We start from the raw sequence: 26,771 nt of genomic DNA on the forward strand, positions 1-26,771 counted from the left end.
TATTGTTTTAACCGTAATAATAATAACCAGCTTGGCCCTCTAGTGAGGGTGAGCCTGGCAGGTAGTGGTGGTGTGTGGGGGAGGAGGGGTGTCCCTCCTGCCGGACCCCCAGAACCAGGCTTTTCTCCTCTCCCTCAGAGCAACCTGATGGTGCCAGTGCTTATCGGCTGCCCGCCAGGCAAGCGCCTGGCCTTGGACATCACCTACACGCTGCAATACAACCGCGTGCAGAACAAACACTACTTCGACTGCGTCAAAGTGGACCCGGAGATGCCCTGCTTTCTCTTCCGGGACAGTGGGTGTCCAGCGCCCTCTCCTTTGCCCTCCCCGGCCCTTCCTGCCTGCCCGCTCACTGCCCCCACCCATTCTCTGCTCTTCCTTTGGGTCCTTTCATCTCTCCTCCTTCCCCTCTCTCATTTCTCCTCCCGGTCTCCACCCCTCCGACCCCACAGTCTTCTACCCATTCTTCTTGATCCAAGATTTGGTGACGGGCGATTCTGGCAGTTTTCAGGGCAGGTAAAGTGGGGGCCAAGCCAGCGGCTGACGGGAGTGGGCTGGGGGCAAGGGACTGGGGGTGGGGGCGCGGAGAAAAGGGGATGGTAGAGGTGAGGCAGGACTCCAGACAGCCCCTTCGAACCTCTGCTCCCCACAGCTACGTGCTGAAGGTGGTGGGCGGCGGGCCCACCCTTGACACCATCAAGGAATACAGCGAGGAGGAAATCTACCGCTTCAACAGCCCTCTGGACAAGTAATCCCTGTGGGACCAGGCCCATAATTGGCCCTTCTTCCCCTGCAGGCCCCCTCCAGCTGCCCAGCCACAGACCAAACTTGGGCTGCAAGCCCCACCCACCAGGCCCCGCCCACGGCGCAGCTCCCAGGCTTCTGCAAACTCTAGCCCTCCTGTGGCATGAGGCTCCACCCACCCAATCCCCGTCCCCTTCCCCGCCTCCTTTTGGGGCCTCGGTCCACTACTGAGGTTACCCCTGCCTGCGCAGGACTGGCAGCCTCATCTGGACTACGGAGAACACAACGACCACCGAGGACCTGGCCTTCAACATCATGTCCCACAACAGTTTAGGCATCGAGTGAGTGCCTGGGTCGAATGCAGGCCCCCTTTGCCCCCACCTGCCCGCATCTATCCGGCCTTTCCATCCATTCTGCCTCTGGGAGACTCCTTGGTCCTCAAGCTACACTGACTGTTTTTGTGTTCCTCGAATGAGACTGACTTTGACCTTTATGCAAACTGGACCCTCTGTCTGCAGGACTGGTCCCCCTTAATTCTTCTTCAGACCTTAGTTCAGATGCCACTTCCTCCAGGAGGACTTTTCTGACTGTTCTAGGTGGGACAGTTGGCTCTCGCATCCTCCTGTACCTTCCCTGTTCTCACCCTGACCACTCTGAGCTGTCACTGTCTCCTGTGGAGTCTGTCTGTCTTATAAATCCAGGTCCAGAATAGATAGTATTTGTTGAATGAGACAATGAACAAATTCATTCATTCTTTGTAGGCACTTATTGACCTTTGAATGGAGATATCAATGAATGAATAAAACAATGAAGTAATAAGTTAGCATACAGCAGGAATTCCCTGGCGGTCCAGTGGTTAGGACTTTATGCTTCCACTGCTGGGAGCCTGGGCTTGATTCCTGGTTGGGGAACTAAGATCCTGCAAGCTGTGTGGCGCAGCCAGGAGAAGAAAAAAAAATTAGCATATAGGGCCTCAGTAGCTATTTATTTTTTAGTTCTCAAAATTTTTATTACACAGTGAACAGTGACAGAATATAAGCTTATATTTGTTGTTGTTTAGCCTATGGGGTCGCACAGAGTCGGACACAACTGAAGTGACTTAGCAGCAGCAGTCTATAAGTTGTGTCTGACTCTTTGCCACCCCGTGGACTGTAGCCTGCCAGGCTCCTCTGTCCATGGAATTTCCCAAGCATAAATAATTATTTTTGATTCAATGAATGAAAGAAAATGATGCCATAAGCAAATAAAGGAAACGAATGAGTAAACAAAGTAACCGACTGGCACCTAGTCAGTATTCAACTTGCATTTATTGACTATGTGAAAAAAGAAGATGTGACTTTGTGCCATGACGGAATAAAGGCAGCAAAGAATAAATGAGGAATTGGCACATCATAGGTATACAATCCGTAATCTAGATGAATACATAGTAACGGAGGAATTGACAACTCCCCTAAAGAAGGGAGGAAAAGGATGGAGAAACGAACAGCTTGTCTCCCGGTAGGGGGTCAGTCAGCCTTACCAGCTGAATGAGTGAAGGCGTGAATCAGGGAGGGAGGGAGGAGGTTGCACCGAGTTAGTGCTCATCCAGAACTTGTGGGGCAGAGGGGAAGATCAGGGGTTGTCACACGCTAGGCGCCACAAGCGCCTGAACTTGCTCCCCCAGGTGGCTATGTCTGGAGAACTCACCGTGCCATGACACCATTCCCCACAGCATCTTTGCCCCTGAATTCTTCTTCAAGGTGTTGGTGAGCAATAGGTGAGGCACACACACAGCTGAGGTGGGATCGGGGGCTTCCTGGGGGAGGTGCCCACCTCCTCCCCACCCCATCCTGACCCCCTTCCCCACCAGAGGTGTGGATGAGAGCACCTATTGCGACTACCAGCTCACCTTTCTGCTGCACATCCATGGGCTCCCGCTCAGCGCCAGGCGCGCCTTCCTCATCCTCCTGGTAAGTGGCTGCCCTGCCCTGCCCGGTGGAGGGGTACCCCCCCCACCCCACCTCCCCCACAGAGACCGCCTACCATTGCCTGTTGACCCATTTGCTGCAGGTGTCAGCCAGCCTGTTTGTCGGCCTGGTGATTCTCTACATCATCTGCTGCCTTCTGTCGCCCTACATGGTGAAGTTTTGCAATTTCCTCCGCTGGAAGATCAACAGCATCATTGGCTTAGAATCTTACTACACCTACAGTACCCCCTCCGACAGCAGGGCCTTCAGCCACTCTGGGACCGTGTCTTGGAGGAGCTCCAGGTTAAACTCCAGGGTTGTCTACAAGGGGGCAGAGGAGAACAAGGCTGAAACTAAGGACGCCTTGAAGAGGAAGTCCACCACCTAAGCCTCTGGCCTGCCCCAGCCACCACCCACCCTTGTCTCTTATGCCCTGGGTTGCCTTGGACATCGCTTGCTCATCCTAGGCCTTTCTCCCTGTTTTGCTTGAATTTTCACTTCACATTTCAGCATCAGCCATGGGACCTTGTAAGGACCTGTGTTCAGTTAGTTTGTACCACCCAGCTGCACTGGTTATTAAAATATCAAAATCCTCCTGTGCCAAGCTGGTACGTAGTGGCTTCTCTATGTGCCTCCTGGCTCAACCCCTTCGCAGAGTGCCCCAGACCTCGCTACAGTCCAGCAGGGTCCTCCATGACCCAGGCCCATTGCCATGGCCTGCAGTCTGTTCTGACTGTTCAGTGCCTAGGTCTAAAACTAATTGTGACAGATTTTGAATGGCAACACAGCTATCTAGTGTCTAGTTTAAGGAGGGGTCTCTGGGAGGTTTAGATTTTTGTTTCAGTTGCAAGTAGCAAAATGTTCTGTGGTCCACATGGAAATGGTAATTTATGGACTTTGTTAAGACGGGCTTCAAGTACAGCTTGATCCAGAAGCTTCAATGTCCATAGAATTCTGGCTCCATTTCTCTAGCTTTCCCTGCCCTGCCCTCATCTGAGGGTGGTCTCTGACCTCAGGCCAGTGCATCTCACAGTCACAGCGCATCCATATGTTTTATTATCCAGAGGAAAAAAGGGGCTGGAGTCCAACATTCCCAGGCAAAAGTCCTGTTGGTCACTCTGATTGGATGGGGTTGAATCATAAACTCAGTACTTTGCCACTCACTCTGCCAGACGGATGAGACCTTGCTGGGCTTAAGCCCTTCAGAACCCACCCCTGGAGCTGAGGGTTGTCAATCCCACCCTAACCTCTTATGTGTGGGGAAGGGACGTTCTTGTAAGGAACATGTGTGTCAAGAAGGGAAAAAGGAGGACTTCCCTGGTGGTCCAGTGGTTAAGAATCCATCTGCCAGTGCAGGGGACATGGGTTCCATCCCTGGTCCAGGAAGATCCCACATACCTTGGGGCAACTAAGCCCATGCACTCCAGCTATTGAGCCCCCTCACTCTGGAACCCAGGAGCCGCAACTTCTGAGCCCAGGCACCACAACTACCGAAGCCTGCATGCCCTAGAGCCCGTGCCCTGCAGCAAGAGAAGCCACTGCAAAGAAAAGCCTGCATGCCACAAAGAGAGCGTATCCTCCACTTGCCACAACTAGAGAAAACCCACACCCAGCAACGAAAACCCAGCACAGCCAATAAATAACAATTTAAAAAGAAAAAAGAAGGGAAAACGGAGACCAAAAGTCAAAAAGCAAACGTGCCCATGTCCTCCACTTCCTGTCCACCCAGTAGGCTCCACTCTAGCCCCTCCCCAGAGGTCTTAGGTGGACTGGCTATGCAAGTCCTCTGACCAGCACCTCCTGGGGCTTCAGAAGCAGAGCCCCAGGGGACATACCCTGTGAGGGGTCACCAGGGCAGACAGCTGAACCAGCTTGTCCATGTTGAGGCAGCATAGCTCCAGAGCGGGCACGGCCGCTGAGATCACGTTATAGAGTTTGGGAATCATCAGAGGAGCATTCAGAGTGGAGAAACGGAAGGACATGGTCAGATGTAGAATGATGCTCTGGCTGCCCTGTGGAAGACAGCTCAGCTCTCAAGGCAGCAGGCCAGGGACTGGTGCAGGAGGGGATGGTGCTGGACCAAAGCCTGGTGTAGGAAGGAGGAGAAGGGGCAGGCAGGAGGGATGCTCAGGAGGTCTAGTGAACAGGCTGTGATGCTGGCAGGCCATGGATGGGGAGTGGGTGCTTTTAGGAAAAGGTCCAGGCCTCTACCCTGGGGACTGGGGGACAAAGAGGCTCTTCCTGAGATGAGAACTGAAGAAAAGGAACAGGTTAGGGGGAGACACTAAGACCATCTGGGGGTCACAGTAGGTGTGGGAGGTCCCAGAAACTTCTAGAGGAGTCTATTCAGGAGGCTGCGGGAACCTCAGGTCTGGGGTTCAGCAGGGAGGTCAGCAATGGCCAGACAATACGCACAATAATCAACAGTACAGATTTATCAACAAAATTCATTGCACTAATGCAAATTAAGGAAAATGTGACAAGATTACATCCTTTTTTGACCTAAGTCCATTTGAACTGCTGTAACAGAAGACCATAGACTAGGTGGCTTACAAATAACAGAAATTTATTTCTCATACTGCTGGAGGCTGGGAAGTCCCAGATCAAGGTGCCGGCAGATTTGGCGTCTGGTGAGAACCTGCTTCCTGGTTCATGGATGACCATCTTTTTACTGTGTCCTCACATGGTAGCCACCTCCCCTGAAAAGAACATGCCTACCAATGCAGGAGAGGTGGGTTCAATCTCTGGGTCGAGAAGATCCCCTGGAGAAGGAAATGGCAACCCACTCCAATATGCTTGCTTGCAGAACCCCCATGGACAGAGGAGCCTGGATGGCTACAGTCCATGGGTTGCAAAGAGTCAGACATGATTGAGCAACTAAACAACAGTGACCACACATGGCAGAAAGGATGGGGAAGGTCACTGGGGTCTCTTTTATAAGGGCATTAATCTCAATTACGAGGGTCCTGCCCTCAAAATCTAATCCTCTCCTGATACAGTTACGCTGGGGGTTAGGTTTCAACACAGAAATTTGTGTGGAACTCAAACTTTCAGCCTATAGCAGATCCCTTTTCTTAGATTCTCAAGTAATCTTCACGATGTTCTATTAGGAAAATTCTATCATTATCCCCATTTCATAGATGAAGAAATAAAGGCTCAGGTATGCCACCCGTATGATGACATGAATAGTTATCTGAAAAAGCTTATTCTAAAATTCAACACCCATTTCTTGTATTAATCCTAACTCAAATAGAAATAGAAGGAAGCTGAGCAAGATTATCAAATTACCTGATTACTAAAGACAGATGGCATATGGCAGATGGCAGTTAAATGCCAAAGCCATTTCAATAAAATTTTATAGGTAGAGTCCACATACATGAAAAACAGCTAATAAACATGTTCGGTAAAGTTGAAGTACACAAAATCAACACAAAAATTGGTTGCATTTCTATATACAAGCAATGAATAATCTGAAAAAAAATTTTTAAAAACAATCCTACTTACAACAAAAAGAATAAAATGTTTAAGAATAAATTTATACGAGGAAAAAGACTTGTGTACTGAAAACTACAAAATATTGCTGAAAGGAAATAAAGACTTAAATAAATGGAGAGACATCCCATGTTCTTGAATTAACATTGTTGGCAATACCATCCGTATTAGTTTGCTAGGGCTGCCATAACAACATACCTAACAACACACCTTTTAAGATCAAGGTGCTTCTGATTGGTTTCCAAGGCCTCTCTTCTTGGCTTGCTGATGACTGCCCACTCGGAGTGTCCTCACAGTCTTTCCTCTGTGTTGTCATGTCACTGGTCTCTCTTCATGTGTCCAAATGTACTCCTCTTATGAAGACACCTTTCAGATTGGATTGGGGTCCACTGGGCCTTGTTTTACAATGTGTATTTCGGGTCTTCATTGCAGCATGGGGTCTCTCTAGTTGTGGCACCAGGCTTAGCTGCCACCCAGCCTGTGGAATCTTAGTTCCCTGTGTGTTGGTCGTTCAGTCATGCCCAACTCTTTGCAACCACATGGACTGTAGCCCACCAGGTTACTCTGTCCATGGAATTTCCCAGTCAAGAATACTGGAGTGTGTTTCTATTTCCTCCTCCAGGGGATCTTCCTGACCCAGGGATCGAACCTGGGTTTAACCACGTTGCAGGTAGATTCTTCACCATTTGAGCCACCAGGAAAGCCCCTAACCAGGAATCAAACCCATGTCCCAATGCATTGCAAGGCAGATTCTTAACCACTGGATCACCAGGGAAGTCCTGAAAATAATCCCCTTTTAAAAGGCCCTATCTCCAAATACAGTCTTGTTCTGAGGTCCTGGGGGTTAGGGCTTCAACATATACATTTTAGGGGAATACGATTTAGTCCATAACATGATCCATAGTGCTATACAGATTCAGTGCAATCTCTATCAAAATCCCAATGGCAATTTTGAACATCTCAAAACTCATATGGAATTGCAAGGGACTCCAAATAGCCAACACTACCTTGAAACAGAAGAACAACATTGGAGGACTCATACTTTCTGTTTCAAAATGGCAAAGCTACAGTAATCAAAACAGTGTCTGACTGGCATAAAGACAGACATACAGACCAGTGTAATGGAACACAGAGCTCAAAATAAACCCTCACATATAGTCAATTGATATTTGATCGGGTGCCAAGACCCATCCAAGGAGAAAGGATGCTCTTAATTACAAATGGTACTGGGAAAACTGGATGTCCACATGCAAAGGGAAAAAGTAGGCCCTTATCTTATGCCAGGTACAAAAATTGACCAAAATCAGACCAGATTTCTAAATTTAAGGGACTTCCCTCATGGTCCAGTGGTTAGGATCCCCACTCTGAATGAAGGGAGCCTAGGTTTGATCCCTGGTCAAGGAACTAGATCCCACATACTGCAACTAAGACCCGGTAGAGCCAAATAGATAATTTTTTTTTTAAGAGAAAAAGACAATAATTTTAAAACAGAAGATTTCTCAATTTAAGAATTAAAACTACTGGGAATTCCCTGGTGATCCAGTGGCTAAGACTCAGCACTTTCACTGCCATCGGCCTGGGTTCAATCCCTGATCAAGAAACTAAGATCCCACAAGGAATGCCGGGTGGAAGAAAAGGTTAAAACTATTTAAAAAAATGGGGGGAAATCTTTGACAAGTCAGTGTTTTTTTAAGTATGATGCCAAAAGTACAGGCAACATAAATTGAACCTCATCAAAATTTAAAACTTTTGTGAATCAAAGGATACCATCAAGACTGAAAAACCCAACCCATAGAATAGGAGAAAATATTTGTAAATCATATATCTGATCAAGACTACAATACAGAAAATGAAAAATTTCTGTAACCATAAGCAATTCAATTAAAAATGGCAAAAAACTTGAATAGAGATTTTTTTCCAAAAAGATATGTAAAATAATCAATAAACATGAAAAGATCATTAATTTTTTAATGAAAAGATCATTAAAAGCACATTCAACATCATTATCAGGGAAAGTCAAGTCAAAACCACAGTGAGATATCCCTTCACACCTATTAGGATGGTTATAATAATTAAAAAATGACAACAGATACAGCTATTGGCAAGGATATGGAGAAACTGGAACCCTTGTATGTTGCTGGTGGGAATGTAAAATTGCTTAGATACTGTGGAAAACAGTTTGGTGGTTCCTCAAAATGATTACCCTAGACTTACCGAGTCATTCAGCAGATCCATTTCTGGATATACAACCCAAAAGAATTGAAAATATGTTCTCAAACAAGTACATGTACATACATGTTCATATCAGCATTAGTCACAAAGTCAAAAAGTGAAAACAGCCCAAATGTTCATCAACGGATGAATTGATAAGCAAATGTATATCCATACAATGGAGTGTGACTCAACCATAAAAAGGAATGAAGTATTGATATATTCTGCAACATTTATTAAGGTCGAAACCATAACGGTTTTTGTGAGAGAAGCCAGACATCTAAGGTCTTGTATTTTAAGATACCGTTTATATGAAATACCTAGAATAGGTAAATACACGGACAGAATGCAGACTGATCATTACCAGGGGTGAGGAAAAAGTAGGGAATGGAAAACAACAGCTTAAGGGGAATGGGGTTTCTTTCTGTGATGATGAAAATGTTTTGGAGGTAGATAGAGGTGGTATTTTTTTTTAGAGGTGGTATTTGCATGACAGTGTGGATCTAATTAAGTGACACTGAGTTGTTCACTTTAAGATGATTAATTTTATGTCAGTTTCACCTCAACGTGAAATATATATGTGTGTATATATATATATATATATATAATGTATACAAAAAACAGTACGATATTTACCAAGAATAAATATTTAAAAAGCAGTATGGGGCTTCCCTGGTGGTCTCGTGGTTAAGAATCCACTTGACAATGCAGGGGACACCTGCCAAAGCGGGGGATCCAGAAATATCCCACATGCCACAGAGCAACTAAGCCCACGTACCACAACTACTCAGCCAGGACCCTAGAGCTCTCGAGTCACAGCTACTGAGGCCACGCGACGCAACTACTGAAGCCCGAGTATCCTGGATCCTGCGCTCTGCAACAACAGAAGCCATTGCAATGAGAAGCCTGTGCATTTCAACAAAGAGAAGCCCCTGCTCGCCACAACTACAGAAAACCCGCACAGAGAAATGAAGAAAAACAAACAAACAAAAAGACAATATGGTATTTATGAAGAATAACTATAGACCAATAGAATATAATAAACGACTTAACATGTCTGATTACTGAAGAGATTTAATATAAGATATAAATGCTTTTCATATTGGTGAGAAAGGGATAGCTTATTTAATAAATGGTTCTGAAAAAAATTGCCTGTGAGGATGATATCAAATTTAGATTTCATGACATATGCAAAAATTAATTCAAGTGTCATAAAAATTACATGTGGAAAACACAAATACTTGACCAAAAAGTTTTGGAGAATATTTGTTTTACTCTGACATGGCAAAAACTTCTTAAGCAAAATAGAAAATACGGAAATCACAAAGGGGGAAAACAAATCATAAAGGGAAAGTTTCATAAATTTGACTATGTAAAAATGAAAACTCTGCATGGCAAAAGATGGATAAATAAATTATATATATATATATTCAGAAAATAAACAATAGGCCAAAGGAAATAGTTGCAACATATATGATAAAATGTTTTATCTCCAATAAGCAGAAGGGACAATAAATTTTTAGAAAAATGCAATAATCCTGCAGAAAATTTTAGAGAAGAGAAAATTAAAATGTTTAATAAATGAAGGAAAGGGTCTCAACCTTATTAGCACAGAAATCCAAACTAAAGCAACAACAACAGCAATAAAAAAAAACTAGTGCCTGTCCTGTAACAGACTGGTAAAAGGAAAAAAAATAAGTTCTAAAGCCTAGTAGCAGTGATACCATCAGCACTTTCATTGCTAGTGGAACTGTGAATTGCTACAACTTTGAAAAGCAACCTTATGATATCTATTAAAATGAAAAATACACTTATCTCAACTCAGTAATCTTAATTCCTAGGATCTGTCCCTTAGCACTAAAACAAATGTATTCAAGCAAATGCATGTAAGAATCTTCAAAAAAACAAAAACCTGCCCACCCATTTTAATGAGAAATAATTCACATACATCCCTGTACGTTTACGGCATACAGCATGATGGTTTGATATGCATATAATGTGAAACGATTACCACAATAGGTCCAGCTAACACCCATCTTCTCATACAGGCATGAGGTAGGAGACAGTGGGCCTCTGGGCTGGACTCCTGGTATTTGTCAAGTGGACTAAAATTCAAGCTTTGTTCTCACCCAGACACTCCAAGGACAAAGCTAGCGGCAAAAGCTGAGCTTTGCTAAAGCAGAGACAAGATGCCCACTCCTGAGGTCAAAAAAGACTTCCCTGTCCACACATGCGCAGGAAGACTTCTTGGGGGTCAAAAAGCAAGGGGGCTCCATCCCATAATAAGTAAGGACATGTACCCACAGGCCTCTGTGGTGGGATCCATCTTAAAAAAGTTGTGCAGGCATCTTGGGGAGGGTCCAAGGACTAGTGAGATGTGAAGAAAGAAATAAGATAATTGGCCAAAGGTAAACAAAGTCATAAGACTGAGCGACTCAACTGAACTGAAACAAAGCTTGGGAAGGACTATCTTATGTAAATGATTTACATTACCTCTTTATTGTGCTCCTCCTCATTCAGGACACCCACACTCCCTCTCCCTAGCTTCTGACTTCAGACTTACTGCGCTCCTCTCATTAGAGAGGATGCCCATACTATTTCTCCCCAGGTACATATCTCTGCCTTGTTGTTGTTTAGTCACTAAGTCGTATCTGACTCTTTGTGATCCCATGGACTGCAGCACGCCAGACTTCCTGTCCTCACTATCTCCCTGAGTTTGCTCAAACTCATGTCCATTGTGTCAGTGATGCCATCCAACCAACTCATCCTCTGTTAGCCCCTTCTCCTCCTGCCTTCAATCTTTCCCAGCATCAGGGTTTTTTCCAATGATTCAGCTCTTTGAATCAGGTGGCCAAAGTATTGGAGCTTCAGCTTCAGCATCAGTTCTTCCAATGAATATTCAGCATTGATTTCCTTTAGGATTGAATGGTTTGATCCTGCAGTCTAAGGGATTCTCCAGAGTCTTCTCCCATGCCACAATTCAAAACCATCAATTCTTCAATGCTCAAACATTTTTTTTTCCAACCATTTTTATGGTACAACTCTCTCATCAGTGCATGACTACTGGAAAAACCATAACTTTGACTACACAGACCTTTGTCGGCAAAGTGATGTCTCTGCTGTTTAATACACTGCCTAGGTTTGTCACAAATTTTCTTCCAAGGAGCAAGCGTCTTTTAATTTTATGGCTGCAGTTATCGTCCACAGTGATTTTGGAGCCCAAGAAAATAAAATCTGTTCATGTTTCCACTTTTCCCCCTTCTATTTGCCATGAAGTGATGGGACTGGATGTCATGATCTTAGACATCATGGACTGAAGCCCACCAGGCTTCTCTGTCCACGGAGTTCTCCAGGCAAGAATACTAGAGTGGGTTGCCATGCCCTCCTCCATGGGATCTTTCCCACCCAGAGATTGAAACCACACTCTTTATGTCTCCTGGCTGGCGAGTTCTTTACTATTAGTGCCACCTGGTTTTTGACTTACTGCACTCCTCGCTCTGGATGTCCAAACTCCTCTTTGGGTACGCATTTTTGCTTTGCTTCTGTCTTAAACAACTTGTTTGTCTGTGTGCTCACCTATACATGTTTCTGGGAGGCAAAAATTGTAAAAATAAGTACAAAGTCTCAGTACCTGTTTTTACAGTTCTTGCCTCCTGGAAACATTCTTGCTTTCAAGTGGGAGAAAAAGCCAGGGCCACTTTGCTTCTACCCTCTAGACCCCAGGTGGTCTAAGGGCTAGGACCAGGTTACCCAGGTCTAATCCCCTAGCAGAGAACTAAGATTTTTCTTCAAGACTGCTCACTGCTCTCCCTCTGAGATTAGATATAGTAAAAAGAAAGAAAAAAAGGCAAAACATTTCTCTGTGTGATGAGAACTTGTAAGATGTAGTCTCTTACCAACTTTCCTTTATATCATACAGCAGTGTTAACTGCAGTCATATGTTGTACATTACATCCTAATTATTTATAACTAGAAATTTGTACCCTTTGACCACCTTTCTCCAATTCCTCCTCACCTCAAGAATTTTTATTGCAACATTATTAAAAATGGCAAACAAAAATAACCAAAATGTCAATGGGAACCATTAAATGAATTGTGTAGTTACATTGTGGGATATTATGTAGCATTTTTTTAAAGTGTCAGAAATATGTCCATTGTTCTCCAGAGATGTCTTTCAGTTCAGTTCAGTCGCTCAATTGTGTCTGACTCTTTGTGACCCCATGAACCACAGCATGCCAGGCCTCCCTGTCCATCACCAACTCCTGGAGTCCACCCAAACCCATGTCCATCGAGTCAGTGATGCCATCCAACCATCTCATCCTCTGTCATCCCCTTCTCCTCCTGCCCTCAATCTTTCCCAGCATCAGGGTCTTTTCAAACGAGTCAGTTCTTCGCATCAGGTGGCCAAAGTATTGGAGTTTCAGCTTCAACATCAGACCTTCCAATGAACACCCGGGACTGATCTCCTTTAGGATGGACTGGTTGGATCTCCTTGCAATCTAAGGGACTCTCAAGAGTCTTCTCCAACACCTAGTTCGAAAGCATCAATTCTTCAGCACTCAGCTTTCTTTATAGTCCAACTCTTACATCCAAACATGACCACTGGAAAAACCATAGCCTTGACTAGATGGACCTTTGTTGGCAAAGTAATGTGTCTGCTTTTTAATATGCTGTCTAGGTTGGTCATAACTTTCCTCCCAAGGAGTAAGCGTCTTTTAATTTCATGGCTGCAATCACCATCTGTAGTGATTTTGGAGCCCAGAAAAATAAAGTCAGCCACTGTTTCCACTGTTTCCCCACCTATTTGTCATGAAGTGATGGGACCGGATGCCATGATCTTAGTTTTCTAAATGCTGAGCTTTAAGCCAAATTTTTCACTCTCCTCTTTCAATTTCATCAAGAGGTTCTTTAGTTCTTCACTTTCTGCCATAAGGGTGGTGTCATCTGCATATCTGAGGTTATTGATATTTCTCCCAGCAATCTTGATTCCAGATTGTGTTTCTTCCAGCCCAGAGTTTCTCATGATGTACTCTGCATATAAGTTAAATAAGCAGGGTGACAATATACAGCCTTGACGTACTCCTTTTCCTATTTGGAACCAGTCTGTTGTTCCATGTTCACTTCTAACTGTTGCTTCCTGACCTGTACACAGGTTTCTCAAGAGGCAGGTTAGGTAGTCTGGTATTCCCATCTCTTAGAGATGTCTTCAGTGTATTGCTAAAAAGCATGGTGCTTTTTAGAAAATATGTATAGCATTAATATGATGCAGTTTTTCCTTAAAGAGTTTTTTTAAAAGACACAACTTGGGGCGGCGGCGGCATAGCGTTCAGCGCACACGGACACCCCCCCCCCACCCCCCCCACCCCCCCCCACCCCCCCACCCCCCCCCCACCCCCCCACCCCCCCCACCCCCCCCACCCCCCCCCACCCCCCCACCCCCCCCCCCCGGCAGCAGCTGTACCGGAGGCGCCCTGCGGTCCCGCGGCGCGGCCACCCTCGCTCTATCTGCCTCCCTGCCTCTCTCGCACCATGGCTGATCAGCTGACGGAAGAGCAGATTGCTGAATTCAAGGAAGCTTTCTCCCTATTTGACAAAGATGGTGATGGCACCATCACAACCAAGGAACTTGGAACCGTCATGAGGTCGTTGGGTCAGAACCCAACAGAAGCCGAATTGCAGAACATGATCAACGAGGTGGACGCTGATGGTAATGGCACCATTGACTTCCCAGAATTTTTGGCTATGATGGCTAGAAAAATGAAAGACACCGACAGTGAAGAAGAAATCCGCGAGGCGTTCCGAGTCTTTGACAAGGATGGCAATGGATACATCAGCGCCGCAGAACTGCGCCATGTCATGACAAACCTGGGAGAGAAGCTGACAGACGAGGAAGTAGACGAGGTGATCAGAGAAGCAGACATCGATGGAGACGGGCAAGTCAACTACGAAGAATTCGTACAGATGATGACTGCAAAATGAAGACCTACTTTCAACTCCGTCCCCCCCGCCCCAGAAGAATCAAATTGAATCTTTTACTTACCTCTTGCAAAAAAACAAACAAACAAACAAACAAACACACTAAAAAAAAAAAGTATAGTTTATACTAAAAAAAGTATAGTTTATACTAAAAAAAAAAAAAAAAAAAAAAAGACACAACTTGGGAATTCCGTGACGGTCCAGTGGTTAGAAATGGGTGCTTTCACTTGGATGTCCCAGGTTCAATCCCTGATTGGGGAGCTTAGATCCTTGGCAAATGGGCTGGGCGGGGTGAACCGTTGGCGCGGGTGGGGGCGGGGGCGGGACGAGCCCAGCGGAGCTTGGTTGAAAGACACAATTTATTTACACACTCGTTCATTCATTCAACAACTATTGTCTTCCTCGCGGTGGGAATACAGCAATAAAGAGAACTGATAAACATCCTTACCTCTTATGACATTTTAAATGATGGAAGACATGAGAATTGAGAAAAAGTAGATGTTAAATAGGTGTAATATAGATGGAGGAATCAGGGGTAGGGATAAAAAACAAACAAACTAGGCATTCCCTGCATATATGGTGGAATTTAAGCCATTAATATTGGATGATTTTTGTAAAGTTTATGAGTATTCGTACAAGCTTGGAGAAAATGTGGAAAGATGCACTGGGAAACTAGTGAGAAAGACCTAGAGTCAAATCTCAGACGTTAGTCTCTTCGAAGTTTACCCAGTCTCTCAAGCCTGCCTGTAACATGGGAAGAATAACAGTTATTCAAATGGCTCCACCGCCGCCACCTCTTGGTGTAGAAAAGAGGTGCCGCGCAGGTGAAATCTCCAAGACACAGAGCCCAGGGTGACGCCAGTGAGGCCATATTGGCTACGGGAAGTACGGAGGCGTTGCGACCGCTGTCATTTTCAGTTAGGGCATGGGGCGACTTCCGGTTACCATTTTGAGTGACAGTAGAGGCGGAGCTCCGGCTGACGCATTCATTAGGGGCCGGGCTCCGAGGGCACCTCCCTGACAGCGACTGAACACTAAGCCCGGAGCGCGGAGGCAAGCCATCGTAGCCCCGCCCCCGACTTTGGGCTCCACCTCCCGGCCCCACTTCCGCCGGGTGAGCGTCGGTAGGCGTCGGTGCCGTAAATCGGGCTGTCGGTTTGCCGCATCACGGAAGATGGCGGCCACGGCGGTGAACGGGGTGGCAGGCACCTCGAGCTCGGGGTCTGCGGCGGCCTCGGGCGCAATCCTGCAAGCCGCGGCCGGCATGTACGAGCAGCTCAAGGGAGAGTGGAACCGGAAAAGCCCTAATCTTAGCAAGTGCGGGGAAGAGCTGGGCCGTCTCAAGGTAAGGATCGGCCGGGGGTGCTTCGAGGGGTCCAGATCCAACCGAGTTTCAGGCTCAGGGGGAAACCGCGGCGCCGACGGGACTAAGGCGGACTGGGCTATCTAATAGGGTGAGGGATTCAGAGGAGCCGAAGTGCGGTTTGGAGGCATGAAGATGTGAGAGGGACCTCGAACGGACTAAATGCGGCCCCACGGTGGGGGGTGATGGAGAGGGTGTTTCTGGCACACCCGAGTGAGAGGTTAAAATTTTGGTGCTTGGAGGCCTAGCTGGTTGGAGTGGTATGATGGGGCTGTCAGCTTTTGTGATGTAGGATTCTGGCCGCCACCAAGTGGAAAATGAGGACTGGACAGGGACATGGAAGAAGGAGGCTGAGATGATGGGGTTCGTGGTTAAGACCAGGCTAAGTTGGGGTCCGAGAAGTCTGGGGCTTAGGGATAGATCTGTGGAGAGGGGGGCCCAGCTAAGTTGTGAGGGCAGGACTGAACCTGGGAAAAATACTCTTATAGCACAGGACCTTAATGGGGCTCGGATTGCTTCAGGCCAGGTGGAGGGGGTACAGGTGGGCTGGACCACGTTGCTGAGGCGGGTGTATCTGATAAGGGATGATGTGTGAGCTGGACTATAGGAAGAGATTAGCCCCCTTTCCTCCTTGGTGTAGGTTGAGGGGGGTAGCTTGTCCCAACCCAACAAGTGTGGGAAAGTGTTGCCAAAGAACCAAAGGTGCTAGTGTCTCCCTACCCCCTTGATTCCACTGGGTCAGGCATGGAGTGGGTCTCCCCAGTGGGTCTATTAATACTTGTGACATGAAGTCATCCTAAATGAGCCCACATCACGTGTCCAGGCCCTGATCTGATGACTTTATGAGGACTGACTCCTTTAATATTCATAACAGCCTTATGAGTCAGGGATGATGGCTAGCTCCATTTTCTAGGTGGGAAAATGAAGGCCTAGATAAAAATAAATAACTCATATTTAAAGTCCCATCTTCTTTCCTTCCTTCCCCTGCCCTCCTCTTCAGCTGGTTTTGTTGGAGCTCAACTTCCTGCCAACCACAGGGACCAAACTGACCAAGCAGCAGCTCATTCTGGCCCGTGAGTGTCACTGGAGTTGATGGGGGTTTATGGACTTGGGTCATGGCAGGAATGGTAGCAGTGGTGGTCAAGGTCGGGACGCTGGTCACCTCTTGAGAACTTCCTCTGTTGCCTACAGGTGACATACTGGAGATCGGGGCTCAGTGGAGTATCCTACGCAAGGACATCCCCTCCTTCGAGCGGTACATGGCCCAGCTCAAATGCTACTACTTCGATTACAAGTGAGGATGGACCTGGCCCCTAATTTGGGGTGTGTGTGTATAGCGGCTTCCCTGGTGGCTCAGTGGTAAAGAATCTGCCTGCCAATACAGGAGGTGGGCAGATCCCTGGGTTGGGAAGATTCCCCTGGAGAAGGGAATGACAACTCACTCCAGTATTTTTGCTTGGAAAATCCCATGGACAGAGGAGCCTGGCGGCCTACAGTCCATGGGATCACAGAGTTGGATGCAGCTGAGCACACAGTAGAGTGTGTGTTGGAGGGGGTGGGTGGTTTACATGGCAGCTTTATATCCTTGTTTCTCTAGCCACTTGGGACATCTGCCTTCACCTGGGAATTTCCCCTTTGCATAGCTGTGTGCCCAGAAACCTCAGGGTTCGTGGTTGGCCTGGAGGTCCTGAGTCTGGGATTACACCGTCCAGTCTCAGTTAACCTCTGGTCTATCTCCTCCTTCACATTCCCATCCTAAATTTCCACTCCCCAGTGTAGCCACCGTCCCGTTTTACCTGCCTTGATCCCCGCCTTGCCCTCTTCCATTCATCCCTCCATGGCAGCTGGTAGGATCTTCGTGACACTAAAATTTGACCATGTTGATTGTCTGCTTAGAACCTGTCATGACTCTCTGTAGCACTCAGGTTTCAGACCAAGCTCTTTCCTGTGGTCTTCAGTGGGGTATCAGCGCTGACTCCTCTGTCTGTCTGTCTCCCATCCTGGCCTTGTCTCTCCTACTGGACTGTGAGTCTTCTAGAAACAGAAGGGTCTTGGTCACTGTTGTGTCCCAGCACAGCCTAGTATGGAGCCTGGCCCAGAGCAGAGATTCACTGACTGCACGTTGAATATGAAACTGAATGGTTTCATAACCGAATGGGGTTTCCATGGAGACTGATGGTTAAGAATTTGACAGGAGAAGCTAGAAAAACCGAATTTGAAGCTATTTTTCCCCCTTCCTGATTATATGATCTTGGGCAACTGGTTTCACCTCTCTAATTCTCAATTTCCCCCCAGAAGTGAAGGTAATGCTTATTAATATAATCATAGTTAGCACTTCTGTAGAATTTGTTGGGGCCAGATACCGTTGTGATCACTGTACCTGGATTAAATAACTTAATCAGTTAACCCTATTCGTTTAACCCACCTCTATGAGATGGGTACTGTGATGATAACCTGTTTTACAGTTAGGGGAACTGAGGCTTAGTCACTTTACTGGAGTGAGGTCACTTTCTAGGGCCCATATGATTGTGACTTCTTTATGTCTCTTTGAGCCTCAGTTATATGTGAAAACCCAGGGACTAGTGCTCCTCCAAGGAGAGAGCATCGGGCAGTCATCAGGGTGGATCCCTGGAGCCTGTGGTGTGGGGAGCTTGGTTGGTACCTAAGCCCTGCTTACCTTGGATTCCCACTCTGGTCCATAGGGAGCAGCTCCCAGAGTCAGCCTACATGCACCAGCTCCTGGGCCTCAACCTCCTCTTCCTGCTGTCCCAGAACCGGGTGGCTGAGTTCCACACAGAGTTGGAACGGCTGCCTGCCAAGGACATCCAGACCAACGTGTACATCAAGCATCCGGTGTCCCTCGAGCAAGTGAGGCTGAGGAAGTGGGAGGGGAGGGCCTGGCTAAAGGGAGCGGTGCAGGGAGAGACACTCGGAAGGGTTTCCTGGAAGACTAGGCAGGGCTCAGCCTGTGGACTCATTTGCTCATTTGTCCAACAAATATTGAGCCCTAGCCATGTACGCAGGCACTTTGGTTGGTTTTCCGACTGTACAGTGAACAGAACAGATCAAATCTCAGATCTTATGAGGTTGACATTCATGTGAGGAAGCAGATAGTAAACAAATGACTGTGTGTGTGTGTATGTGTGTGTGTGTGTACTTACCAGGGAGGGCTTCCTAGAAGAGGAGGACCCATCTGCATGGGGAATGGTGACTCTATGGCAGAGAGTGTTCTGGCAGAGTGTAGATCATGGAGGTGCTGGGATTACAGTGAGACCTCAGTGGGGATGCCTCTGTGCTGTCTCTTCCTCATCGTCTCTTCTTCCCCACCCGTCCTCTACAGTACCTGATGGAGGGCAGCTACAACAAGGTATTCCTGGCCAAAGGCAACATTCCTGCCGAGAGCTACACTTTCTTCATCGACATCCTGCTTGACACTATCAGGTGTGGGGGGGCGGGGCGGGGCAGGGCCCTGCAGAGTGTAGAAAGAGCTTGGACTCCAGAGTCAGACAGCTCTGTGTTTGAATCCCATTCGGGCCACTTGTGATCTGGGGAGGCTGGGCACATCAGTTTCCTCTTCTGTGAACTGGAACTGGTCATGAGATGGTAGTAAGAGCCCTCATCTCACTCTGGGCCCATAGAATTCGACCCTGAGCATGGGCCTGGTGCCCAGACATTGCTCAGCTCAGCGCTCAGACAGAGACCCTGCTGCCTTTCTCATGGAAGTACTCCTTGAGTCATCTAGCTTCACCTCAGGTCACCTAAACTCTGCAACCTCAGTTTTCTGTTCTTTAGAATAGGGCTACCAAATCCTGCTAGCTCCTTGGGGGTTGCTGTGTACACAGGTGGCACTGCATGGGCGGATGGGCATGACGTGTACAAGTCCAAGTGTTCAGGTGGTGTCAGAGTTGGTTCACCTGGGCAAAGCGCCAGATTGAGTTGTTTTCTCATTCCTCCAGTGACAAAGCTGGGCCCAGAGAGGTGCAGGGAGTGAGGAGAGGCAGTTTAGTGGGTTTAGGTTATTTTTAACCCTGAAATATTTCTACTCTTCGCAGTGCACAGGGAATATTATAATGAGTGCCCACATACCTACCACCTGGCCTAAGAGATATTAATGAAATACCTCACAAACGGCCATGCTCCTCCTTGTCACTAGTTTTTGCCCAGAGCTACCCCTTCTCCCATTTCAGTGGCTTGATGTCATGCTGTTTTTTACTTCAGTGTTGACCTCTTAAAATGGGTACAAAGAACCCCCTTGGGATTGGATCCTGTGGGGAGGGTGTTAGGTGAAGAGATCCCCTTCTGTGAATCTGAGGCTCAGTTTCAGCCAAGCCTGAAGTCCTCGTGGCTAGAAGTGAGAATCTGAGCCTGGGTCCAGGAGTCCCGGAGACCTGAGTGTGTGCCCTGCTCTGGGCCTGGCTTTGCAGCTCTAGTCAAGCTACTCTCCCCTGAGCCCCGAGGGGATAAATGGGGCAGGTAACATATTTCAGCCATAAGTGCTGAACTGAAGGACCAGGCCTTCTCTGTGCACAGTAATGAGACTCATCTTCCCCCAGGGATGAGATTGCTGGTTGTATCGAGAAGGCCTATGAGAAAATCCTCTTCACCGAGGCCACCCGGATCCTCTTCTTCAACACACCCAAAAAGATGACAGACTACGCCAAGAAGGTGGCTGGGGTGGAGGTCAAGGGACCATGGGGTGCATTCACTGACAGCAGGGTGGGATGGCCCGGAGGGACACTGGAGCCAGACTCCAGTTGTGCGACCTCAGGCAGGTGGCCAGGTTTCTCTGAACTTCAGTTTCCCTGTCTGTAGAAAGGGCTCGGGTTTCTTATGTGGGATGGTGCCAGCACCCGGCACCAGCCGAAGGCGGAAGCTTCGCACTTGGTGGTGCTTGTCCTTATGAGAGTTCCTTGGAGAGCGCAGCTTTTCCCCGCAAGACTCTGGTTCATTGGCTCTGGGGTGTTTATGTGGGAGCAGGGTCCCTGGAGGTGCTGGTGCTTGTGATGGAGCAGCCCTGGTGACTGACGAGGGTCATGGTCAGACTGGAATAGGTGAAACTGAACTTGGGTGTTGGGGACAGATATCTAATGATCGTTTACTCTGGGCCAAACATTGTTCTCAGTATTTTTGATTCATTTGAATCCCCACAACAGACCCAGAGAGGTGTGTAATTAGGGTCCCATCTCAAACATGGAGAAATGGGGGCACAGAAAAGTGAAATTACTTGCCCAGGGTTGTGCACGTTAGAGCAGGGTTGGTGAGGAAAGTGAGCCAGAGCCTACATGGGTAAGTGCTGGCTTGGGGGGCTAGGGAGGGTGTGTGATCACCCCACCCATCTCCCATCTCTTCTTTCTTGCAGCGAGGGTGGGTCCTGGGCCTCAACAACTACTACAGCTTTGCCAGCCAGCAGCAGAAGCCGGAAGATACCACCATCCCTTCCACTGAGCTGGCCAAACAGGTCATCGAGTATGCCCGGCAGCTGGAGATGATCGTCTGAGCCCACCAGGCACTGGGGTGGGGCAGGGCTTGCATTATTTAAGGCAGTTGCAGTGCAGAGTTCCCCCTAATAAAGATGGATTGACATTTTCTTTCTTAGGCCCTTGTCACCCCAGGTGGATTGGTAGGGACATAAGTTCTTATCTCTGAAGAACTTGGAAGTTTGGGGGCCTGAGGAAGTCTGAGGTAGCCCTGGGTCAGCCTTTTTCCAGTGGCCATTGCTCAGAGTCTCCAACACAGATGCCCACTGCAGGGCCCAGTGGCACTGTGGGCTGGGGGAGGGACAGGCCCCAATAGAGGGACTATTGCAGCTAGCTGTGGACACTCGGGAAGGCCAGGCCAAGGTACCAGTGTTTCAGTGAAGGGGGCGAAATGTCCTGATATTGAAAAATACTTGGAATGAATTAAACCAGTTTTTAAAAATGACATGCTAAATCGACCTCTGTGGAACAAAAGGCACAAGGCCCTGGCCTGGGTGGGCCTTCATTCCCACTCTTCTGAGCCAGTGCTGTGACATAGGACCTCTGTACCTCCCAGCCTATGTTTCCTGCCCTTGAAGTTCTCAAGGTGTTGAAGGCAGAGTCCAAATTTGACTGGGCCATTTGTGGGATGTGGGATTTTCAAGATTTTCTTTGAGTCAGTTTCCCCAGCTGCATAATGGGAATGATCATTCCTGCTTTTCCGAGTGATTTGCGCTAAACCCTGAGCTTGGCACCAGATCAGTTGGTTGGAAATGGGGTTGATTCTGTTAAGGGGAATGAGAACGTCTCACCTGTGGGCTCATCAGTCCACATGCTGGATAAACAGCTTCCTGTTCCCAGGGTGTGGTGTTTCCAGGGAGACCTCTGCCCCACCTCACCCCTCCAACCCTTAGCTGGTGACTGACAGGCATCTCGGCATCTGGATGGTTATTTTATTGTCAAGGAGGGGGAGGCAGAGGGCATTGAGCAGACTGCACTCAGTTGGAATGGGTAGCCTGCAGGTCATAGTGCTCCAGCCCGGCTACCAGGGAGCCGGCCAACTTGATGGTGGCAACCCAGGGTGGCTCACTCAGGTGGTTGGTGGGCGTGCTCAGCCTACAGGGAGGGTAGAATCATCAGAACCTGTGTGGCCAGGCCTTTACCCATTCTAGGCTCCACTTTCTCCATCTGTGTAAGAGACCATGACTGAATATCCCAAAGGGAGTTTAGATCAGGGCTGTATCCATGTAATAAATTTAGTAGGAAAGAGGGCTGAGAGCTGGTGATAATGGTTTCCCCAACTCCCCCTCCAGGCCCCAGCTGAGCCCCAGAGGTCCCAGGGCAGAGTGTCTCACTGTGACTCAGGACCCAGGGTCCAACAGACCCGGATGATGACCACATTCTGAGATGAAGGGGTGAAGGAGAGGCAACCAGAGGATGCAGTGTCTCCCCTGAATCTGCAGAACCAAGGGTAATCTCTGCAGGACAAGGACTGGGGACATCAGCGCCCTCTGGTGGTCAAAGACTGGAGCGGTCAGGAGTCGAGGGGACTAGGATTGGGGCTTCCTTTGGAAGCCTGCATTTATAACCATTTGGTTCCAGAAGACCATCATCTCTTCTGTCTCTGAAGAGCTTGGGACATGGTCCTTCTTAATGTCATCGGGGACAGGGTCAAGGCAGTGAATAGGATCAGGCCAGCTGGGACCAGTATCCCTGGTGGCTACAGAGAGTAACAAGGGAGGTTATCCATCAGAGGTCTGGATACTAAGGGGCTGGGCCAAGGTGTTCTCTGTCTGGGAGCAGCGTGCTATCAAGGCTCCTATTGGTTCTGAAAGATTGGGGTTCAGTTGGGTTTGAGATGCAGCCAAGGGGAGGGTCTAGGGGCAGCTGGGGTCAGGAGGCCAAAAGGTTGAATGGGGCCCTCCAGGAAAGTGAATTTCAGGACTTGGAGTATCCCCCCCCACCCCCACTCCCTGACCTCCCCTCACCAGGCAGACACGTTTCTTGGCAGGCGGCGGTGGCGTGGCTGGTGGCGGCAGTAACACTTGCAGGGACAGGAGTTAAGCACCTGGAAGGGTGGCCAGTGGCGCGCGGTGCCCGAATTAGCTGTCCCCGCCGGAAGAGCCCCGCTGCCGCCACCCCCTGCACCACGGCTGTCAGTCACAGTAGTGGCTGTACGTTCGCGGGGACCATCTCCGGGCGCGCCATCCTCACGCGGAACCGCGCGGGCTGCACGGGGACCCTTGTTCCTGCGCGTGCGGGTCTTAACGGGCGCGGGCGCAGGTGGTAATGGCTCGTCCACAGTGGGAGCTGGAGCCGGGGATGGGGCCGGGGCCGGGGCCGGGGCCGGGGCCTGGTCGGCAGCCAAGGCGGAGGACAGAGCGGGAGCCGGGACGGGAGCCGGGGCGGGAGTCACGGCCGACTCCGAGTGGCCCGGGCCCGGGGCGGGCGGGAGCGTCACGGGCAGCGGTGTTGGCTGGAGCACGGGCGGCTGCGGTGTGGGAGGCGGCGCTGGAGGCGGCGTGGGTGGTGGTGTGGGCGGCGGCGGCGGCGGCGGCGGCGGCGGCAGCTCGGGGGGGCCGGGAGGCCCGGGGCGCACAGGCTCGCCATTGGTGGGCGCCGGGAAGATGAACATAGGCGGCGCCAGTAAGGCGGGTGCGGACCTCCGGGTCCCGGGAGCAGGATGCATCTGCCCTGGAGCAGGCGGTGCGGAGCCCCAGGGTCCTGAGAAAGCGGCTGCGCGCCGTCTGGGCGCCCCGACGCCTCCGCCAGCCCCATTGAAGCGAAAGTGGCGTTCAGGGCCTTCAGGAGGGCTCACCCAGTCAAATTTGGGCTTCGAGCCAGGGAAGGTGGTGTAAGGTGGTGGCGGAAGGGTCCGGGCGTGGGACGCAGGCGCCGAGGGGGGTCCAGAACACCCCTCGCCGTCTCCATCACCGCCCTCTGCTTCCTGAGTTCCCCGAGGGACCTCTCCCGAGGGGCGAGAGGCCCCGGGAGCCAGGGGTCCCTGCTTCAGGACCTCAGCGTAGGAGATGACGCCCGAGGCGGCGAAGAGGCCGCCGCCGCCGCCGCCCCCGCCCCCGAAAGAGGCTTTAGCGGCTAAAGAACTCGACGCTGCCGCAGGGGGCAGAGGGGGCCCCGACTTGAAGGTGACTTTACACAACAGACTCAGGCCGGGCTCGGAGGCCGCAGGCCTGGCCATTTCGCCCTCGCCTGCTTGGGGAGGTGCCCCCCTGCGGGCCCCGCTGGCCGTCTGGCCCTCGCTGCCGAGTCTGGCCTGGCTTTCTGTAGGGGTTGCGGCGGGTGTGGCCAGAGTAGGAGTGATTCTGCGGTCCGGGGGCTGCCGGTCGGAAGGTGGCGGTAGTGGCGGCTTCCGCGGCTCCAAGGGCGGCGGAGTCGGAGATGGGGCCCTCGGGACAGGGTCGGGGTCCTCTTCGGTTAGTTGCCGGGACGGCGGCGGCAGCGGGCGGAGGCTCGGAGGGTCGCCCTGGCCGCGATGACTCGCCTCCAGCAGACCGCGGATCCGGGGCACCGGAGTGCCCGTGGGTTTTCGCCACTTAGACGGCGCGGGCAGCAGGGTCCCCACGGGGGGCGGGGGTGGAGTGGAGACCGCGGCCGCAGCCGCCTCCTCTGAAGGGGGCGTCACTGGCGAGGGCAGTTCTAAGGTCAGGGGCAGGGGTGAGGGTGAGGCCTGGGGCTCCGGGGGTACCAGGAGTCCCGGGGGCGCGGAGCTGCCAGGGAACCAGACGCCCAGCCCGCGAGCCAGGCGCATGGCCGGGGAGGAGGGGGTCACCTCGGGCTCCACCAGGGATGTCCGGCGGGAGTCGGAGGACCGGTCCGAGGCCTGCTCTTTTCGGGAGCCCCCGCCCGCGGACGGCTCCGACTGCACGTTTCCCATTTCTGACGGAGGTCGGGACTGTGGTCAGAAAAACTTCCTCCAGTCAATCAGCCAGGGCTGTGGGGACCCCCCCGAAGCTGGCTGAACTTGGTCCTGTCCGCCAGCACCGACTCCACCCTTGTTCCTCAAGACCTACTCAGGCACTGGTTTCTCCCCGCATTCCTGTTCCCTGACTCTTGACGTTCACGCCTTCTTCCTCATGGCCCCATACAACTAGCTGCTGCTCAGATACTTAGTCTCTCATCCTCTTAGTGTATTAAGGCCCGGTTCCTGTCTCTCTGGCTGGTCCCTCATATCACATCCCTAACACTGTGGCCACGTTTCAGGTCTCTAAGCTCCAAGACATAGGTCTTGCCCGCTTCCCTGGCAATCACGCAGGCCGCGACACTCATGACGTCGGCCTCTGTAGCCTAAAAGGCCTACAAAGAGTTCAAGCTTCTTTCCCAGGACTTTAACTGGGCTCCTGAGGCCCAAGCCCCGCCCCCACCCCCTTAAACCGCCTCCGATTGTCAAAGAACCTGGCCTTCTCAAGTCCCCTCCCACTCCTGCCCAGGTCTGGCCCCGCCTCCGCTTAACAATTCCTGGTATTCTTGTCAGTCTAACCCCTCAGTCATCATCTCTAACCCTCAGATACCTCTCTGTGTGTTGATCATTTGGTCCTGTCCTCTTCCCGGCTTTAATCCTAAATTTCTTTTCCCGCTCCTGGTCTAGAGGCAGGCCTCACACTCAGGCCCCACCCTTTTCCCCAAGCTCCTCCTTGGCTCCTCCTTCGCTCGGAGGATGCCACTCACCAACTCCTCCAGCTGACCAAAGTTCAGACCGCGGCCCCCTGGGCCCAGGGCAGGGCGGGGAACGGCCGTAGCAGAAAATAACCGAAAAGAACGGGGGTGCGGGTGAAGGCAAGTGGGCGAGACAGCGAGGGCGGACCCCGAGATCTAGGCCCCGCCCCCGAGCTCGAGGCTCCGCCCTCTTGTGAGCCAGCCTAAGCACAGCCCCTTACGAACCTGGATCTCCCTTTGAAATACTCCGGTGTCTTCTTCCCCGCCCCCCAGACCTCGTAGTCCTAGGCCTCATCTCTTTAGAACGTTCTTTTAGCCCCGCCCCTTTACAATGCCCCGCCCCCTCAGTTATTACTTCTCCCGAAGCCCCGCCCATTACGAACTCTGCTACGTAGCTCCTCCCTTTTGGAACTCTCCGTCGTCCGGCCCCTAAAGACAATTTACTTATAAGCTCCGTCCTTCTAAGACCTGGCAACCTCTCTTCCCAAGACCCTCTCCTTCCTCTGGCCGGCCTAGAAGGCCCTTCCTCCGTGGGCCCGCCCCTTCCCTGACGCACGCGCTCGTCCGCGCCTTCGGCGTCCGCACCCTCTCCTCCTCTAGGCCCTCCGACCCCGCCCCCTTGCGAAGGCTCCCTTCTCGCCCCACCCCTTTTCGAACCCAGTCAGGCACCCAGCCCCTCCCATTTAGAACCGCAAACGTAGACCCTCGCCTCTTTAGAATCTTGAGACCAGGCTCCGTCCTGGACCCCTTCTCCATATCCTCAGGGGCCAATGGCGCGGATGGGTGGGAAAGTAGGGGATCCTCTCCGGATCCTGAGAAAATGCGGGCTGGGGGGCTGTTCGCTAGAGCCAGGGCAGGGCTCTAGGACCCAGCGGGCAAGTGCGCCTGCCTCGCGCTTACCCCTCCCCC

The 26,771-nt window shown here is 50.3% G+C and overlaps 4 protein-coding genes across 25 annotated transcripts in view; 3 read left to right on the forward strand and 1 right to left on the reverse strand.

Annotated features, from left to right (window-relative positions):
* Positions 1-3,294, forward strand: part of CATSPERG (cation channel sperm associated auxiliary subunit gamma) — a 31,727-nt gene extending 28,433 nt beyond the window's left edge. For 15 of the 19 annotated variants that reach the window (XM_043894570.1, XM_043894580.1, XM_043894551.1 and 12 more), the window contains 7 exons: positions 139-295; positions 453-516; positions 653-748; positions 996-1,085; positions 2,408-2,500; positions 2,594-2,693; positions 2,794-3,294. In XM_043894570.1, coding sequence (XP_043750505.1) covers positions 139-295; positions 453-516; positions 653-748; positions 996-1,085; positions 2,408-2,500; positions 2,594-2,693; positions 2,794-3,078 — 885 coding nt within the window. In that variant the 3' untranslated portion in view covers positions 3,079-3,294. Of the gene's footprint in view, positions 1-138; positions 517-652; positions 1,086-2,407; positions 2,501-2,593; positions 2,694-2,793 lie in introns of those variants that run through there. The other 4 variants (XR_006339510.1, XM_043894656.1, XM_043894636.1 and 1 more) reach the window with 4 other exon arrangements.
* A 10,585-nt stretch (positions 3,295-13,879) lies between these two features.
* On the forward strand, positions 13,880-23,152 carry LOC122689191 (calmodulin-1-like). The gene is made up of 3 exons (XM_043895397.1): positions 13,880-14,390; positions 16,180-16,181; positions 23,140-23,152. Exon 1 carries the CDS (start codon positions 13,923-13,925, stop codon positions 14,370-14,372), a length of 450 nt encoding a protein of 149 aa, XP_043751332.1. The 5' UTR covers positions 13,880-13,922; the 3' UTR covers positions 14,373-14,390; positions 16,180-16,181; positions 23,140-23,152.
* Positions 15,316-21,654, forward strand: PSMD8 (proteasome 26S subunit, non-ATPase 8). The gene is made up of 7 exons (XM_043895251.1): positions 15,316-15,714; positions 16,733-16,805; positions 16,924-17,026; positions 18,435-18,600; positions 19,073-19,173; positions 20,286-20,397; positions 21,092-21,654. The coding sequence occupies exons 1-7, from the start codon at positions 15,544-15,546 to the stop codon at positions 21,227-21,229; spliced, it is 864 nt and encodes a 287-aa protein (XP_043751186.1). The 5' UTR covers positions 15,316-15,543; the 3' UTR covers positions 21,230-21,654.
* GGN (gametogenetin) lies at positions 22,128-26,178 on the reverse strand. Of its 4 annotated transcripts, none has more exons than XM_043894902.1 (3): positions 26,088-26,178; positions 23,177-25,101; positions 22,128-22,304 (listed from the first exon to the last, which is right to left on the reverse strand). In XM_043894902.1, exons 2-3 carry the CDS (start codon positions 25,081-25,083, stop codon positions 22,187-22,189), a joined length of 2,025 nt encoding a protein of 674 aa, XP_043750837.1. In that variant the 5' UTR covers positions 25,084-25,101; positions 26,088-26,178; the 3' UTR covers positions 22,128-22,186. The 4 variants fall into 4 exon arrangements, with proteins under 4 accessions (XP_043750837.1, XP_043750844.1, XP_043750828.1 ...); XM_043894909.1 differs by having other exon boundaries at positions 23,177-25,085; positions 25,875-26,166; XM_043894893.1 differs by having other exon boundaries at positions 25,875-26,166.
* Between the last annotated feature and the right edge of the window lie 593 nt (positions 26,179-26,771).

The sequence above is a fragment of the Cervus elaphus genome, chromosome 4 (genome assembly GCF_910594005.1).
Source record: "Cervus elaphus chromosome 4, mCerEla1.1, whole genome shotgun sequence".
NCBI lineage: Eukaryota > Metazoa > Chordata > Mammalia > Artiodactyla > Cervidae > Cervus > Cervus elaphus.